Source organism: Dipteris shenzhenensis, chromosome 17, assembly GCF_047967505.1.
Source record: "Dipteris shenzhenensis isolate YYH24624 ecotype China chromosome 17, Dip_SZ_1.0, whole genome shotgun sequence".
NCBI lineage: Eukaryota > Viridiplantae > Streptophyta > Polypodiopsida > Gleicheniales > Dipteridaceae > Dipteris > Dipteris shenzhenensis.
The window spans coordinates 3,907,864-3,925,432 of NC_141612.1; the positions used below are offsets into that span (position 1 = coordinate 3,907,864).

Below are 17,569 nucleotides of genomic sequence, written 5' to 3' on the forward strand. Positions count from 1 at the left end.
CATCCAACTTGCATCCCACTACTTGAAGCCATCAATCGTGCATTCTTATAATTACCAAAGAAGATTTCATGGTCAGAGAGAGTCAAAGATTGTAATAACCAACCTTTACCTGTACTTTAATCTGGATTACTCTCGGTTCAAAATCTAGTGTAAACGTAAGGCACCAGGATTATGGTGGAATCGGATTTTGCATTGTGCATGTTGGGCCATGGAACATGAGCACTTGGGCTGTGTCTTTAAAGTCTTGTGAATCACTATTGTAATTTGGGAACATGGAACCACTCTATGTAATTTCATTTTGTATTGGGGTTGGTTTTGACAAACAAAAGTAGTTCTAAAAACAAAGTATATAATCTGGCATTGCTCTTTGACTAGGAATGATGTCTTGCCTTGAATTTTCTAATCAGGTTTCTTTCCTCATTGAGGCTGCCTCCTTGATCATGGCTGCATTAAGTAAGGTTGACACTCAGTATTCTGTGGTGTTGTCAGGTTATACAGCTGCATCAGATGGAAAGAAAGTATTTTGGTGAAGGTCTTACCCTTTTGAATCACAGGTCTTTCTGCTCATTTCTAAGCATCAGGATATGTACATCTCCTTAGTATGGAATTTGTTTCAAATAATGTTTAAAACAAATTCGGCTTTAAACAATTTCTGATTGTGCCATGGTCCATAATCTTTATTGATTTGCAATGGTTGAATCGCATATAAAGCAGCCTTAATGGCATTGTAGATTGTTTCAGGTTGCTTGGAGAATGACCTCAGGTTTTATTTATGATGAGAGTACTTTGACTCAGGTAATTATATCCTTCAAGCTGTCTATCGTATTATCATGAAGGGATTTTAGGAAATTAATGGCGGATGCAGTGGCATCTCTCTTGACATAAACACGTTCAAATTTGTGCATACATGTGTGCAGTTTTTTTGTTATTTATACATGCCATTTCATTTCATTTTCTCTTGCAATTGCTTTCATTTGTTTTTCTTTTAAATTTCTTCTTTGCTCTTCTTTTGTTGATTTTATTTAGCTGTTCTAACATTGAAACATCTGAGTCTAAAGTTTTTGTGTGACTCTGGATAAGTTGGGCACTTTTGAGCATCCAATGAACGATGGATGGGGATTGGCCACTGATGGAAGGTTCATTTATGGAAGCGATGGTTCCTCAACAATCTATGTCATGCAGCCTTCCACATTTGCAGGTTAATGAGAATACATTCTTGCTGTTTTCCTTTGCACTCACAGTAAGATGATTTTGCTCACAGCATGGTAGTCTCTCTCTCACAAGCATACGCTATCTAGGTTAGCTAGATAACATTAGTACATATGTAAACACTTGTATTGTGTGGTTGGATTGCTTGTTTGTAGATGGATTTACCTATCTATCCAATGAGTGATTGTGAAGGGGCAAACCTAGATCAGCTTCTTGAAATAGGATCAGATATGATTCGCGTCGTTTGTATTTGGAAAGATGCAGCAGGGTCTGCATTCCATGCTCATACATGATTGCACCTTTTGTCTCTTTTTATCATATAACCTTTAACAAACAGAATAAAAAAATGTCTCTGTTTGTCGTAGTGTCCCTCTCATGTGCACATATGCTAGACTTGTGCTTGCTCAACCAAGGCCTCTAGACAAGGGCTCCTGGTGTCCCAAATAGATCTTAACCTGTCTTTTGATAAGATTATTGCATGACATAGGCAGTATGGAGGGCCAGGCATAGCCCCTTTCTACGATCCCTATCAGCCATCTATGCAGCAGTCTGAACATCAATGTGATAAAGAGGTGGGACTATTTGATTCTAGTGGATATTTATATTCACAAAAAGGTCCATCTATGGCCAGTAGTTTATCACTCGGCGATAATGGGAATTCTATCTTATGTTCTTTCGTATTACTGTGGCTTGATTGGGAGAAGCAAACTTCACATATCTTTTGAATACCTGTTGTAATCTTTTCTTCTTTTTTTTCAAAAAGAGACTTCTATTAAGTATTAAAGAAAACTGTTAGAGCAAGCTCCATACGGGATACACCATGCAATGCATGAAAAGCTCAAGAGCCAAAAAGAAAGGATTGGGGCTGATAGTGCCATCTCAATCCGGTAGAGACCTCCGAGAAAAAGGGAGAACCCCTCCAAGCTCGAAGAAATAGTCTTCCTAGAAGAGGCTGCCCGTGAAGGGCCCTGCATGCTAGCCCATACGGCTATCAAATTGTGAACCGTGTCACTCCAAATACCCGCGAACACGTGTGATGGGTGTATCTGGGTGGCATCCAAGGCCTCTGTGCATCTGGCTCTCCAAATATGCCAAGAGGAAATGCTAGCCAAAATCTCCGAAGAGGTGTCCACTGAAGCATGTGAAGCTCTGAAGGGAGTAAGTGGTACATCCTGAAGAGAGCAGGGCTCTATCACCTGCCGGCGGATCGAGAGTGCCCAAGAAGAAGGCTCACCCTCATAAAACACCTGGGGCCTAGTAAGGGATAACCATGCGACCGAGCCCCAAGTCATGAAGAAAGGGGAAGTATGAAAAATGCTGAGTATCCGAGCAACCCCTTTCCAAACAGTCCTCGCGTGACTGCAATCCCAAAGGCAATGTCGCACCGACTCCTCTGCAGAATGACAGTGACGGCAAGTGGGACCAGCCCCAAGTCATGATCTCCACAGTTTCACTGCAATCCCTCCATGAATAGAAAGCCAAAAGAAAAGAGTGATCTTCCTATTTCTGAGGGATTTCCAGAGCCTCCTTCAGAAATTCCTACGCAAATCTGCGGTGATGAAGAAGCTGTCCTAATGGGGGGCTCTGGAGGGAATCCAACCCCTACTGCTCAGCTGAAATCTCCTGGCATTACTAACCGTGAAACGAGAGAAGGGAAATCCCCTCTCTCGGTGCCCATGATCTATCCACTCTCACTCTTCTGGGTCCCACTGCAAGCACTTGATAGGTGCACCTTCATATAACCACAACCTTCAGGATCCCATGGCCAAGAGCAGAGGGTCGGGGTCTAAGTACCACTGCAAGCCCGCTCCATGGTCCGCAAAACCAGCAATCCTGACAGGCTGAAAGGCAACCTCTAGAAGAATATCATCCGTGGATCTAGAGAGTATACCTCCATCCCCAACGTCAAAGGCCAATGCATCTTCCCCAAGACCTCGAAGAACGATCACCTATAGAGGAACTGCTGTCCTCGAAAAAGCTCCCATCCAAGTGGTGGAAGTAATAGGCATCTCAATTGTCCATTCCATCGGGATGGCTGCATCTATCTGCTGAATCCTGCGTGCTACCCCTCTGAGGTGACTCATGGTAGCTTGATAAAAGCCTTTCAAGTGCCTACTGTGTAGGTGGGGCCTCTTTCCCATCTAGACCATTGCATGTAATGGGAAGTGCCCAGTGGTCTGCCATGCTCATCAAGTATACTATCATTCCATATGATCGGCTGCCTATCAATCTCTTCGAGGTTAGAGGGCGGAACCCTTCGAAGAGTGTTCATGAAGCTCCCCCAAGCTTTGAGAATGGCAGTCATGAGAGGAGAGGCAGGAGATCTAAGAGAGGCGGAAGTAAAAATCCAGCGAGGGCAGCCCACCCAATCATCTCCCAAGGTAGGTGTGCAAGCCTGAATGCATCCAAAAAAGTAATCCTTTCAAGGTTCTCGCCCAGGCATGAGTCCCCTCACCACCACCTTACGAAGCAATGCCCTGCACTGCAAGTCCGGGTCAATGATATTAAGGCCCCCTTCACATGTAGGGAGAATAATGGTCTCCACAGGCCACCCTCGCTGCAACATCTGCCGTGCCATCAAGTCCACTCCATAAAAAATTCCTGACTGGTCTAATGAGCTGAGTGATGCAATCCCTAGACCGGCACCAAGAAGACATACAAACCAGGCGGTGGCCAAAAGAACCTGGTTCACTACCACAACTCTAGATGCAAGGTCAAGTTTGGCTGAGCTCCAAAAAAGGAGCTTTTTCCTTTTACTTTCTAGTACTGGGGCAAACTGCTGTGCTGGAGAGATGCCCAATCCTACCTGGCATCCCAAGTATCTGACAGGAACACCCCTCTGAATCCAGGAAAAGCCAATGTCAACTCCCCAGCCTGGAGTGTCCTCATCATTGATCCAAAAGCCAAAGGATTTATGCCAGTTAATTTGAGCCCCTGTAGCTGAGCAAAAGATATCCAAGGCTGTCCGAAAAGAATCAAGTGACTGCGGGGAGGCCTCAATAAAAATACCAGTGTCATCAGCCAACTCACAGTCAAGAAGCTCTTGCTCCTATCTCAAGGGCAATCTCAGCCCATAAAGCTCAGCCTGAGATCTAAGGAAGATACTCATAGCTTCTACCACAAAAAGAAAGAGGAAGGGGGCTAAAGGGCATCCTTGACGAACTGATCTAGAAATCTGAAACTTGTCACCCCTTACCCCTCCAATCAAAACCTGGCTATGGGCTGATCTGTAAAAGTCGGCCACCCCTTTAATCCATGTATCTAAAAATCCAAATCATAGAAGAGTGCCCTCAAGAAAACCCCAATCTACTCTGTCATAGGCTTTCTCAAAGTCCAAGAGTAGAACTGCCAGCCTCTGCCCGCTCTGCATAGCCCACTCTGTGGCTTCCCAAAAGGAAAAGATATTATCAAATATGCTCCTGCCATGCACAAAGCCTGTCTGAGTATCATGGATGAGGTCTGGAAGAAGGGGCTGCAACAGGATGCTGATCGCCTTGGCAAGGATTTTGTATAGAGTGCCCAAAAGAGTGATGGGTCTCCAATGGGATACAAAGTTCCTGTTGCCACCTTTCAGGATAAGGTGTATGAGTCCCTCAGTCAGTGATTCAGGCATCTCACCCGAGTCCCAAATGCCCTGCAGGGCTGAAGTAATATGATCACCTATCATATCCCAAAAGGCTATAAAAAAAGATGGAGTAAGACCATCGGAACCAGGACACTTGCCCTTATGAAGGGCGAAGAGAGCAGTCTTGAACTTTGTGTTGGTAAAGTGTGCATCAAGTGAGCATATCATCTCTGGTGTGACCAACACAGGTAAGCTCTGCCAAACTTCATCTCTAGCCACATCTCTGGCCTGTGTGTCCGGATCTGCAGAAAGAAGGGAGGCATACAAAGCTGTCGCTAAGTGCATGACGGTATCCGGATGAGACTGTAAAACACCATCAGAGTCAATAAGTTGCCTGACACTCTCTCTACTATGTCTGGGACCAAGTGTAGAGAAAAAGTATTTATTGACTCTCCCTCCCATCTGTATCGAAAAGGACTCTCGTGCATGGAAGGCATACTCTGCTCTCTGATCAAGCCATGTCTGCAAGTGAGCCCTTGCCGCAGCGAGGCGCTCCTGTATCCAAGCATCTGATGGTCGTCTCTGTTCCTCCCTATGCAAGGTTGCCAACTGTCGGCGGGTACCGATCTCCTGCCTGAGTACCTCACCTCGCCGAGCACTAGCAACAGAGTGATAAAAGTCGTTGATACTGGGAAGTGCTGTGGCCACATGTGAAGGACCGGCCACCCCCCCCTGCATGTGAGAAACCCAGATCTCCAAGACTGCCTCTGTGAGAGTCTCATCTGTGTATAAGGCATCGGGGATCCTGATACTGTGAGACCCTTCTCTCAGTTGGGGCTCTGAGATAGACAAAACTACCGGAAAATGGTCAGAAGTGGAAACACTAGGTGCAATGCAAACTGTCCCCCATCTGTCAAGAGCCCATTCATCCACATAGAATCTGTCAATCCGAGCATGGATAGGCATCTGCACCCTACAGTTCGACCACGAAAATAAAAGTGACCAAGACTGAATATGAAATGCATCATCTGACCAAACATCTTTGCCATTGAACCTGAACAAGAAGGCATCCCAAGCTGCTCTCTCGAGGGAATGAATACCACCTTCTCTGCCCCCTTGCTTATCAGATGGTGCCTCAACCATGTTGAAGTCACCTCCAATAATCCACGAATCTGCAATGTGAGCCCACAAGAGCAATTCTTTCCAAAACAGAACATGGTCCCCTCCGTTGTTCGGAGCGTAGAGGTTGAGGAAACCAACCTTACGTCCATCAATCAGAAGTAAAACCCACTGGGTCCTGGAGGGGGTGATGGTACCGTGTCCAATGACCAGAGAGAGAATAGAATATGAAACTGATATGCATGTACCTCCTCTGGTTCCCAAGGCAGGAAGCCAAAAACTCTGGCCTGAAAGTATCTTATCTGACTTGGAGCAATCTTTGACATCCAGTTTGTGTTCCTGAAGAAAGAGAATGTCTAAGGAACCACCTGAAACACCTGGACGGAGCTGATTCCTGATCAACTGTCTGCAACGGCAATGAGGGATGGTGCAAAATCCCTGTATATTCCAACTAGCTATCCTCATCGGCGGGAGGAAGCGGGTTGGAATACTTTACCCGACCTGGTGGCGGAAAAAGAACCCTCCATCGAAGCTGACCTCCTGCCATACACCCGAGGTCCAAGGGGAGGAAAGTCCACAGGTGAGAGAGAGAAAGATCTCTCAAAAGGGATGCCGATAACTGGCTCTCCGAAAGTGGAAGGTACAAAATCATCATCTGGGAGGTCAGAGAGGTCCTCTAGAGCGGAAAAGGAGTTCCGTTGAGCCAGTCCTTGGGGAGGGGGTCCAAAGGATTCCTACCGAAGTAGGGAGAGAATGTAAGACCCCCTTCCCTCTACCCACAAAAGGGGGCACTTGTACTGGGTCTTGATCTTGATCAAGAAGTGGTGCGAACGAGGTGCCAACAACTTGGGCTACTGAGGGAGGTACAACCTAATCCTGGGGTGGAGTGGAAGAAGGCTCCTAAACACTAGGCTCCAAGGTGTTAGCCTCCCGAGGCTCCAAGGGGGTAGCCTCCAAAGCGGTGGAGGTATGATCTGAAGTAGAGGGCCTAACCGCGACTGGAACCCACCGTGGGCTAGAGGTGGTGCGGGGTGCAGGAGGGACTCGAGTAGCCCTAGGAGGGGAGGGAGCCTGTGTCAGAGGCGATGCCTGTGGAGTGGTAGGTCCTGCTCCTGCTCTCTGTCGTAAGCTAGTACGAGCTGTTTGCTTTCTGGGCCTCTTTTTCTTCTTTGGGCAATCTCTGGCGAAGTGCCCCGAGGATCTACAAATCCTGCACTGGTCCTGCAGACCTACAACCTCAAATCTGTGGCGGAAGAAAGACCCATCGGGTCATTGTAGCATGATGTGGTCATCTGAAATATTAGGGTCTTGGACAATGACCCTAACCCTGGGTACCCTATCCATCCTGACCGCCTCAGCAGCCGAAGAGGGCTCGCCAGGAAGAGGGGGGATCTTTGCTACCACACCAAAGCTCTCGCCAATAATTGAAAGAAGCCGGTGATAAATTGAGGGGAGACCAGGGAACCTGATGAAAACGGAAACTCCCTGCTTGTCCTCTTCAACTGGGCCAAAGCTCAGTTAAAAGGGAAACAAAAAAATCCTCCTGTAGCCTAGAAATAGAAACCCGGCCTGTAGCAAGTCTCTCGTGACGTCCGGGGAATCTAGGCACACCTAAAAGAAACCTCGTCCCAACAAACGAACATCCTTAAGGTGGGGGGCGAGCTCCTGGGGAAGCGCCGCAAGCATCCAATCTCTAGCCTGTGATCTGGAGGGGTGTGAACCAAAGATGCATGCGAAGAGGGTCGTGGAACACCAATTGCTGTAGCTCGTCTTTTGAAAATGTGACGGTTCTCGCGGCCGGTGTGCGCGGTAACGGATTGACTGAATGGGTGTCCATTCGTCAATCGAGGTGGGGAAGGCCGACTCAAACACACAAAAATAACTCCGTCCGCTTTCCTGATGCCCAGGAGACCCCTAAAAAATGGGGGTACACCTGAAGGGAGAGGGTGAAGGAAGGAGGGAGAGAGGAGAGAGAGCAAGCCAGAAGAAGTAGGGGATAGGTTGAAGGAGGATGGAGGTTGAAGAAGGGGGGAGCTGGAAGGGGGGAGAGGGAGGGCAGCAAGGGAGAGAAGGGAAAGGGACAGCAGGGGTGTGAAGAGGAGAGAGGGAGCGGAGGAGAGGAGGAGGGGGGGAAAGGAGGAGAGGGAAGGGGGCGGGGGGGGGAGGTGCAAGCAGCAGCAGCGCGGGGGGGGGGGGGGCGCAGTAGCAGCAGCGGGGGAGGCAGCGAAGGCAGCAGCAGCGGGGGGGGGGCAGCGCAGCAGCAGCGCGGGGGGGGCAGCGTAGCAGCAGCACGGGCAGGGGACAGCACAGCAGCAGCGCGGGAGGGGAGGGAGGAGGCCGCAAGAAGGGGAGTCGAGGGGAGGGCAGCAGCAGGGGAAGGGGAGGGGAGGATAGGGGAAGGGAAGGGGTAGCAGGGAGGGAGGGAGGGGAGGGAGGAGGCAGCAAGGAGGGGAGTCGAGGGGAGGGCAGCAGGAGGAGCGGGGAGCAGCAGCGGAAAAGAGGAATAGCACTGTATTGGCATTTGCTATTCCTTTGGGCATTCTTTTGACACGGAGCGGAGGTAGACCTTGCTCAGGTTTCAGCCACTTTGGCTCCAGTGGTACATGAGGCTGCCATCATATCTTTCCCTACGACTGGACCCAAACATGCCCGGGCTGGGAAGATCCCTCAGACCTCACATGCGAGCAGGCCCTAGGACACCTGACCTCTGTCTCGACCTCCCCCATCGTGCATAATCTGCAGACCCGCTACTCTTTAGGTATTCCGGCCACTCTCCCAACCTCAATCCGCACCTGGTGGGACGAGACTCGTATCTATCCAATAGCAATCCGCAAGGCGTGTGAGACTCTCCTATGATGATGAGACCATGCTCCGATATCCTCAGAAAGTGGTCATGATAGAATTGGGTCTTGGTGGGGAACTCCCGACCCCCCCCCCCAAGCCCGAGATGTGTGAAGCTGGAGAAGGTTTAACCGTATGATATGGTTAATCTCATCATGTGGCCTTAAGGAGCTCCGGTGGTGCATCCATGCTGTACTGAAAGGGGGAGCCTATCCATCTGGATACCATGGCTATCAAACCATGTGGACACCCGCGCATACGATGTTGTATCAAAGCCTCTCTCTGCCAGGCATTCGGATGACTCTAGTGCCAATCTCGGTAATCTCCACTAGGTAGGGCCCAAACTTTGTGGAGAAACGTCACGGTCTAGAAGAGGGCATCCACCCGGAGAGGTGTCATGGCGAACTCTGCCGGCATGCTCTGATGGGGGACTGAATGCTTACTCCGAATCATCCTAGACTCCATGATCACGTGTAGCCTCTCAAATCCCTTCCAGTCAGTAGGCTGAAAGGTCACTCCCGAAAAAGGTGCTGCATACATGGCAGTCAGTCTCACAAAAGTGTCAAAAAGCCAGCCCTTGGTCGGTGGATCTTGGAAGTATACCTGGACGCACTCTCTCTCTAATTGAGCCAGGGGCCCTTCCCTCGTGTGAGTCGTGCTCTGGCGGCATGGATCATCGTAAAGCGTGGTCCCGTGAATACTGCCCCTAGGTACGTGTAGGTCTGCACTATCTCCACTGGCTCCCCACGGTAAGTGAAACTATGTAGATGTCGATGTTGATGAAGCACTGCTTGGGATGTGTTGAAGATAATAACCTTGGTTTTCCCAAGGTTGACTATCAAGTCCCTCTCTCTGCAGAACATCTCCAAGGCTTCCAAGTGTTTCTGCAAACCCTTTGCTGAGGATGAAATGAGGACTATGTCATCTGCATAAAGTAGTATCTGTACCATCAAATCAGCCAATAGGGAGCCCTCTCCTCCTAGGCGATCAACAAAGGATGTGATCTCATCAATGTATAGTCCAAAGAGAGTCAGTGAGAGGGGGCAGCCTTGCTTCACCCCTATGGTGCTCTCAACAAAATCTGATAGCCCCCTACGAGTGTGGACTCCCACTCTGACGGACTCGTATAGACTCATCACTCCTCAGATCATGATCTCTGGGAGATGCAGCTCCTATAGTCGCCTAATCAGGCGAGAGCAAGGGATAGTATCACAAGCCTTCCGAAAGTCCACGAAGCAAGTGTAGACCTTTTGGCGTCTCGACTTCGCCTCCTCGATGATGGCTCTCAGGGTAAAAATATGGTCCAGTGTGGAATGATGTCTCCGGAAGCCTGCCTGCCCAAGAGCCCGCTATCCATGGTCCTCTGTATAACTGCTGATCGCCCTCTCCAATACGGATCCATAAAACTTAGCCAGAGTGTGGCCATCATGAGAGTGCAGTAGTTCCCAGTATCCATGGGGTCCCCTGCCTTATGTATCGGTACATGGTGGTAGTGCTCCAAGTAGGTGGGAATCCGTGACATACTGAATGGTTGAACAGCTGCGCTAGAACCGGGGCCAAGACCTCTTGTCCATGTGAAAAGTGCTTTGTACATAGCCCCTCATGGTCTGGTGCTCTCCGGCTGTGCAGAATTTTCTATGTGTTTGTCCGGCCTACTATGAGATCCAAGGGCGATACCACTATCTCTTTCAGGAGGGGCTCGGCTTCGGACCACTCACTCGACCGATACATTTCCTTGACCAGGTTTGCATTGGTCTCTACCTGATTGAGATGCGGAGACATAGAGATTCCTTGTGCGGCAGGCCAGAGATCAGCTACAGTCGATGCCTTAGGACATCGAGCTAGACTAAGCACAGACACGCATCACTGATTTTTACGCATCCGAGCCAGCACTAGATGAGATCGAGGGGGAGGAGCTCAAGTAGACGAGAGCAATATGGACCAGCAGTGAGGCCCGTCACCATGATGTGGCTGGACGAGAGACAAGGAGATCACACACGACACGTGGGACGACCAGAGCACACACGATGGAGGTTCGACCTATCTCGCCCTCCTTAGAGGAGACCGCCAGAGACATGGCATTACTCTCGATGTAGCCCATCGTATGCAGAGATCCAGGAGAGCGCGCCCCCCGCCACCACGGGAGACAGCCCGACAGAGAGATATGTGTGCTCTTTGCATCACATTAGAGGACCATCAGGGAGCCGGGTTATATAGAGCCTCCACATGTACTTGGAGCTCTGATTCTTAGCAGTTGATTGCTCCCTTTTTTTCCTACTATATATTTTGTACTAGCTTTTTGCATCTTTAGCACTTAGTGAGCCCTTTTCTTCAGCCCACAGTGGCTTGTATGGGTTACATATATCTTGTATCTTGTCTCATAGATCCGCGAGGTCTCCTGAAGGCGTTGATACATCTCTCTCTCTCTCTCTCTCTCTCTCTCTCTCTCTCTCTCTCTCTCTCTCGTGAGCCTTCCGCTCAGCCTCGCTAGCCCTCCGCTCCCCCTCGCCACCCCTCACTATTGCTCCGCCACCCCTCGGCGGTGCTCTATATGTAGCCCACACTTCACACGTTGCTGCCCCTCTTCCACCCCCCTCGCTGCCTCAACCCCCTTCTGCGCTGCTGTGCCACCTGCCACCAGCTCCCCCTTTTACCGCATCTGCTCCACATTCTACCCTCCCTCGCCCCCTTCTTGCCGCCATCAACCCCCTCTTGGGCCTGCTGCGCCATCCGCCTGATGTTCCCGCCACCTTTAGCTCCACCTTCCGCCCCCTTCTCGCCGCCATCCGCCCCCTCTTGCACCTGCTTCACCACCCACTTGGTGCCCCTGCCACCCTGCTGTCCACCTCAGCTCCTCCCGCCTGTTGTTCCCATTGCTCTGCTCTCCATCCCTCCACTTGCAGCTCATCCCACCCATTGCCTTGCTGCTTAGTCCGCCTCCCTCCTAGGCCCTGCCTAGGCCTCGGCGACTCCTGCTTACCCTCTACTTGGCCCACATGCTATGGGCAGCAGCTCATAGCCTAGGCTAGGCCTTAGGGCCCACCTAGGTCAGCTCATAGCAATCCTTCCCGCCCCATGACCTGCAAAAAAGACAGATTTGGGGAGAGGAGGAAGGGAGAAGGACAAATAAAGGACCAAGAAAGAGGACAAAGCAATGAAGCAGACAAAGATTGAGGATATGAACAAATGCTCCAATAGCAGTGGGTTCTAGGTGGATGGCACAGTGGTACACAAGGGCTTCACATCTGCTTCCACATCAACAGGTTCCACTTTGACCACGACTCCCCCCTTGGTACCACATAGATGAGTTTTGGATCTCCATTGCCCTAGGCAGTGGCTTCGACCTTGACTTTGATTCCACCTCCTAGTGATGTAGACCCCTCATCACCATCACTAGGGACTACCCACCCAGGACCATAGTAGTCCTTGTCCTTCCCTTCGCCTCTCTTCCTCAGTTAGCCACCCTTCCTACCTGCACATGGGGTGACTTCATCTCCTTATCCCACTTAGCTCATTTAGTCACCCACTATTCAGCCCCACCCCGCCACATTTGTACCAGCTCCCTTTAGTTCCAGATCCCACGAGGGCCGGGTTTCCCCAGGGCCACTCGCCTGATGCATGGGAGTCCCTCTTGATGGAGGTGCACAATATACGAGCCCGAGAGGTGGAGTTGACTTGCTTCGCTCAGGAGCAGGTCCGCTTCACTCAAGAGCAGGCTTGTGTCATACATGAGCAAGCTGCCCTCATTCAGGGGCTCAGATAGGACATTACACAGCCCAGGGGAGAGATGACCACCCTGAAAGGGGCCCTAGGAGGTACACCATCGGCGAAGGTGGAGGCTTAGGTAGCTACTATGCGGTCAGCTACTGCCCAAAGACCTCCAGATCAGTGGATGTGGCAAAACGGAAACCGGTGAAAGCAACCGTCTCAGCCACTCTCTTGGAGCAGCAATAGAGGGCCATTAAGGCTCTCAACATCAGAGTACGTGGGATTTTCCGCAGACATTGTGCATGTGGAGGATGTGATCACTTTTGTGACCACTGCCCTAGGGGTCTCAGAGTATGGGATCGAGGGGACATGGCGTGTGGGGAGAGATCCCAATCGGGAGCAGCCCCTTGTCATACGCTTTCAAGACTCTCAGGCACAACTGGCAGCACTCCGACGTAGAGCGGCCCTACGTGACCACCCCACGATATCCATGGATGAGGACTTGACACCCCTACAGATCGAGGAGAGACATGTCCTTCTATAGCAGGGGGATGTGGCTTGCAAGGAGGGGAAATGGAATGTGGTTCACGAAGGTCGGCTCTTGACTGGCCCCCGGCGGGCACCTGCCCGCTCTCCCACATAGGGGGCAGGGGGCCATCTTAGTTGAGAGGAGGGATGTACATTCTAGATTCCTATGGGTCTAGATTCGATGCATAGATAGTCATGACCTCTTTATAGCAGTGTGCTACTTCCCACCTGAGACATCCCATTTTGCTAGAGATACATGCGAGGAGGGCAAGGTGTCACCATACGCATCTCTCTATCAAGATATCCTAGATCTCTCGAGTGGCCGCCGGGAAGTCCTTCTTGTTGGGGACTTCAATGTGAGGACGAGCACACGTCAGGTACCCCTGCGCCAAGATTAGCCCTCGGAAATCTACCCAGAAGTCGCACCACCTCAGCTTCAAATTTTGATTTTCAAATCTGCTCACAAATCTGCTCCAAATTCGAGTCTGCTTCTGCCCTTAAGGACTGTTTGAACTGCATCAACAATGTGATTGCCAGGTCAAAACAGTCCATGGCAAGTAAGAGATAAATTGTATTCAATGGTTCTTTGCTTTTAGAGGGAAATACAGAATTGTTTGTCCAGTATGGACAACTTTCTAAACGGGGAGCAAGAAAGAAAGTACAGTTGGATGAGCACACAGCGAATTCGTGATCAGCACATCAAAGCATGCTTGAACACAGTGAAGGAGGTCTCCAAAATGCAGGACACAAATATTGAGAACCTGCAAAGGAAACTAGGGGAAAACAAAGATGTTGATGTTGACAAACAACATAGCGACTTCATTCATAAGGTCATTATTCTTGACTGCCGTCTTTCTCTCTTGCAATGGCCTCAGACGAAGGTCTTCCTAAAACTGCACTTGCCAGATCGCTGAATCTCTCCTTGTTCAAGTTGAGTGCGTGTCTTCAATATTTCATTTTCGGCTTAAAGGGTGACGACTTGAGCTTCCAACTCCTTTATCAATGAGGCATGTTGGCTAGTCTTGGCATCTACCACTCAGGTCATTTCTTCCTGCATCTTGTCTAACCGAATCCCCAATCGTATCTGCAGTTATGTTTTCCAATTATCCAATCCCCCCCCCCCCCCAAATACAGACACGCAGTCTAGTGTCCACACTGATGAGCTAAACACACTCAAAGAGCAAATGAAGACCCTCCAATCACAAGAGGAAAAGAAGGCATGCAAAGCATTGGAAGAGTTCAAAATGAAAAACTCAAGAGTGATATGGGTGCCCTACAGGTCACTATACAAGGGAAACATGATGGAGACTAAAGATGAGGCTTTTAGTAAGTTCAAAGAATGGCATATAATGGTCGAGAAAGAAACGGGGAGGAAGGTGAAGAAGTCGAGATCAGACAGAGGTGGTGAGTTCACATCAAGTGAATTTGAAAGTTACTGCAAAAGTCACGGGATCAAGAGGCAGAAATCCCCGTCACATACATCACAGCAAAATGAAGTAGTAGAGCGCACGATGCGCATCATCTGCGAAATGGGCAAGAGTATGATGAAAGGGAAAGATTTGCCAAAGACTTTCTGGGCTGAAGCATGTAACACGGCAATTTATATTCTGAATCATAGCTACACGAAGGCTGTGAATGAGATGACTCCACTGTAGGCCTTTTCTGGTAAGAAACCTTCAGTTGCACATTTCAGAGTTTTTGGATGTGACTGTTTTGTGCATGTCCCCGATGCTAACAAGACCAAATGGGAACCGAAGAGCCGGAAGTGTATTTTCTTGGGCTACAGTGAAGAGGCGATGGGTTACCATCTCTATAATCCTGTTACCAAGAAGGTAATAGTAAGTCGCAATGTGGTCTTCTCAGAACAGCCGCATCAATTGGAGGAGGATGCTTCCTTCCGAGACAACCAAGACCAGGATATCCATCTAGTATAACCACCAATAGCAGACCGAACTCCCCCAACGGTGCTTGGGAGGATTCAAGATAAAGAAGAGGAAGAAGAGCCTGCAGAACCACAACGGCAACGGCCATTCCTGAAGTGGGTAAAGCAGCTTTTGGACGGCAGAGAACCTCCAGCCATTGAGGAGGAACCATCTGAACACCGCCAGTCCAAGAGATTAGAGAAGCAAAGAAGGGTGGAGGAACACTTGGTCAACTATGCTTTGATGACAGAAGTGATCCGTGCTGAAGAACCCAAGTGTCTTGAAAGAGGCACAGGGTGATGATAGGTGGATGGAGGCTATGCAGTCGGAGTATGGCTCCATAATGAAGAACAACACTTGGGACCTTGTGGATCGACCACCAAAATGCAAGGTAATCGGTACCGAGTGGATGTACAAGACCAAGTACAAGTCCGACGGCACGTTGGATAAGTACAATGCTCGGCTTGTGGCAAAAGGATTCGCACAGGTACATGGTTTTGATTATTAGGATACCTTTGCTCCCACAGCATGACTAACCATTATTCGCAGTGTTTTGGCTTTAGCAGCACATGAAAGTTGGCCCGTGTTTCAGATGGATGTAAGATCCGCCTTTCTGAATGGAGATCTCAAGGAGGAGGTATACGTGCAACAACCACCAGATTTTGTGATCCTTGGTTCAGAAGGTAAAGTCTGTAAACTGAAGAAGGTACTTTACGGGCTGAAACAGGTCCCACGAGCGTGGTACCAGCGGATTGATGCCTACTTTCTGTAAAACGGGTTCAGGAGGAGCCCATCTGATGCAAATTTGTCTATCTAGAGAGAAGGAGGCAGGTGTATGATCGCGATCCTTTATGTGGACGACCTTGTCATAACAGGGAACCATGAAGAAAAGATCTCGCAGACAAAGCAGTTGCTAGGAAGGAAGTTTGAAATGACAGACCTCGGACTGATGCATTTCTATTTGGGGATTGAAGTTTGGCAAGAGCCAAAATAGATCTTCATCTCACAGCGAAGTATGCTGGAGAGATACTGAAGGCATTTGGCATGGCTGAGTGCAAGACAGTTGGCACCCCTATGGAGGTTGATATGAAGCTCTCAAGCGAGGATTCATCACCACTGGTAGACGAAGCGAAGTATAGAAGGCTTGTGGGCAGTTTGATTTACTTGTGCAACACGTGGCCGAACATCAGCTTTGCGGCTGGTGTACTAAGCAGGTTTTCTAATAAGCCCCGGGAGAACCATTGGAGGGCAGGGATGCGGGTGCTGAAATACATCAAAGGCACACTTGATTATGGCATCACCTATACCAAGGGCAACATCTTGACCGGATTCTGTGACTCGGATTGGGCAGGAGACGTGGACAGCAAGAGATCAGTGACAGGTTACTGTTTCTCACTAGGATTTGGAGCTGTGTCATGGGTCAGCAAGGAGCAACCCACAGTTGCTCTTTCTTCTACCGAGGCTGAGTATAAATCAGCATGTTTTGCTTCTTGTGAGGTAGTGTGGTTGAGGAGGATTTTAGGGGACATGGGTCCAGTGCAGAACAAGCCTACGCAGTTATCATGTGACAATCAGAGTTGCATGGCAATTGCAAAGAACCCTGTGTTCCACGCTCGCATAAAACACATTGAGATTCAATATCACTTTGTATGCGAGCTCATCATGGATGGAGAGGTCGACTTGGTGTACTGTCCGACTATAGAGAATGCTGCGGACATCTTCACAAAGGCTCTTGGAAGAGACTTGTTGGAGAGGCATCTTCATCGACTTGGCATTGGGCTGAAAAAGTAAGTTCACTTGCGGGTGGACATTGAGGGGGGGTGTTAGATATCAATGCTCCACTCTCGTGTAACTACGCGGGAACCAGCTAACTCTACTTGTAAGCCCCCCATATGAGGAGAAGGCATTTGAGTAGCTCGATTGTCCGGTAGGTCCTGGTTTGGACACCAGATGGGGGCCATGTGTGGCCTGATGGTTGAACGGCTTCAAATGGAGTTGGCACACTGCCAACTAGGCTACATGTAAGTGTGGGAAGGCATCCCATGACAAACCGCATTGAGGGTAGACGGAGCATTTCTCGGGGCAGCCCACTCTCGATCTGCGAGACCCGTTTGGAGCCCCAGATGATCCCGGATGGCTCTGGGCCAAACGGAGTCCGTAGGTTAGTTTCTCTATTCTACGCCACGGTTCTATCGTGTGGTCGGTGGCCTATTTCGGGACCGACCTCCAGTCGGCCGTTTTGGGCCGACTGGGTCGGTCTCTTAATTGGGTCTAACCGACTACGATTGGTGGCTATATAAGAGCAAGCTCGTGAAACCCATATTCATCACTGGCTACAGCAACCCTGATTCCTTAGCATCCAACCTCCGTCCTCTACTGTTTCTAGCATGCCATCGAAGCTTCTCATACAGGAGCGCACGGCTGGGAGGCAGTGCCATCTATTGTATCAGTTTTACAGTAATCAAATTTTTGATTCTCCATACTATCTGCTTTTCTCTGTTGCATACGAGATCTTGTTATCTGTTGAGCATAGACGTTGTATTGATTTCTTACAGTCCCTTCTGTTGCTTGCAACACATTGAGCTTGATAGCTATTAGCAACCAATCAGCATAGCAGCTAGCTAATAGCTATAGTCTACTAGCTAGGTAGCTGCTACACCAATGAGCAAGCTGTAGC

At 49.5% G+C, this 17,569-nt stretch overlaps 1 protein-coding gene across 2 annotated transcripts in view; it reads left to right on the forward strand.

Annotated features, from left to right (window-relative positions):
• QC (glutaminyl cyclase) overlaps positions 1-17,569 on the forward strand; it is a 79,152-nt gene that overhangs the window by 41,315 nt on the left and 20,268 nt on the right. For both annotated transcript variants that reach the window (XM_087388354.1, XM_087388353.1), the window contains exons 5-7: positions 490-554; positions 732-795; positions 1,081-1,198. In XM_087388354.1, the coding sequence (XP_087244480.1) occupies positions 490-554; positions 732-795; positions 1,081-1,198 (247 nt within the window). The remainder of the gene's footprint in view (positions 1-489; positions 555-731; positions 796-1,080; positions 1,199-17,569) is intronic.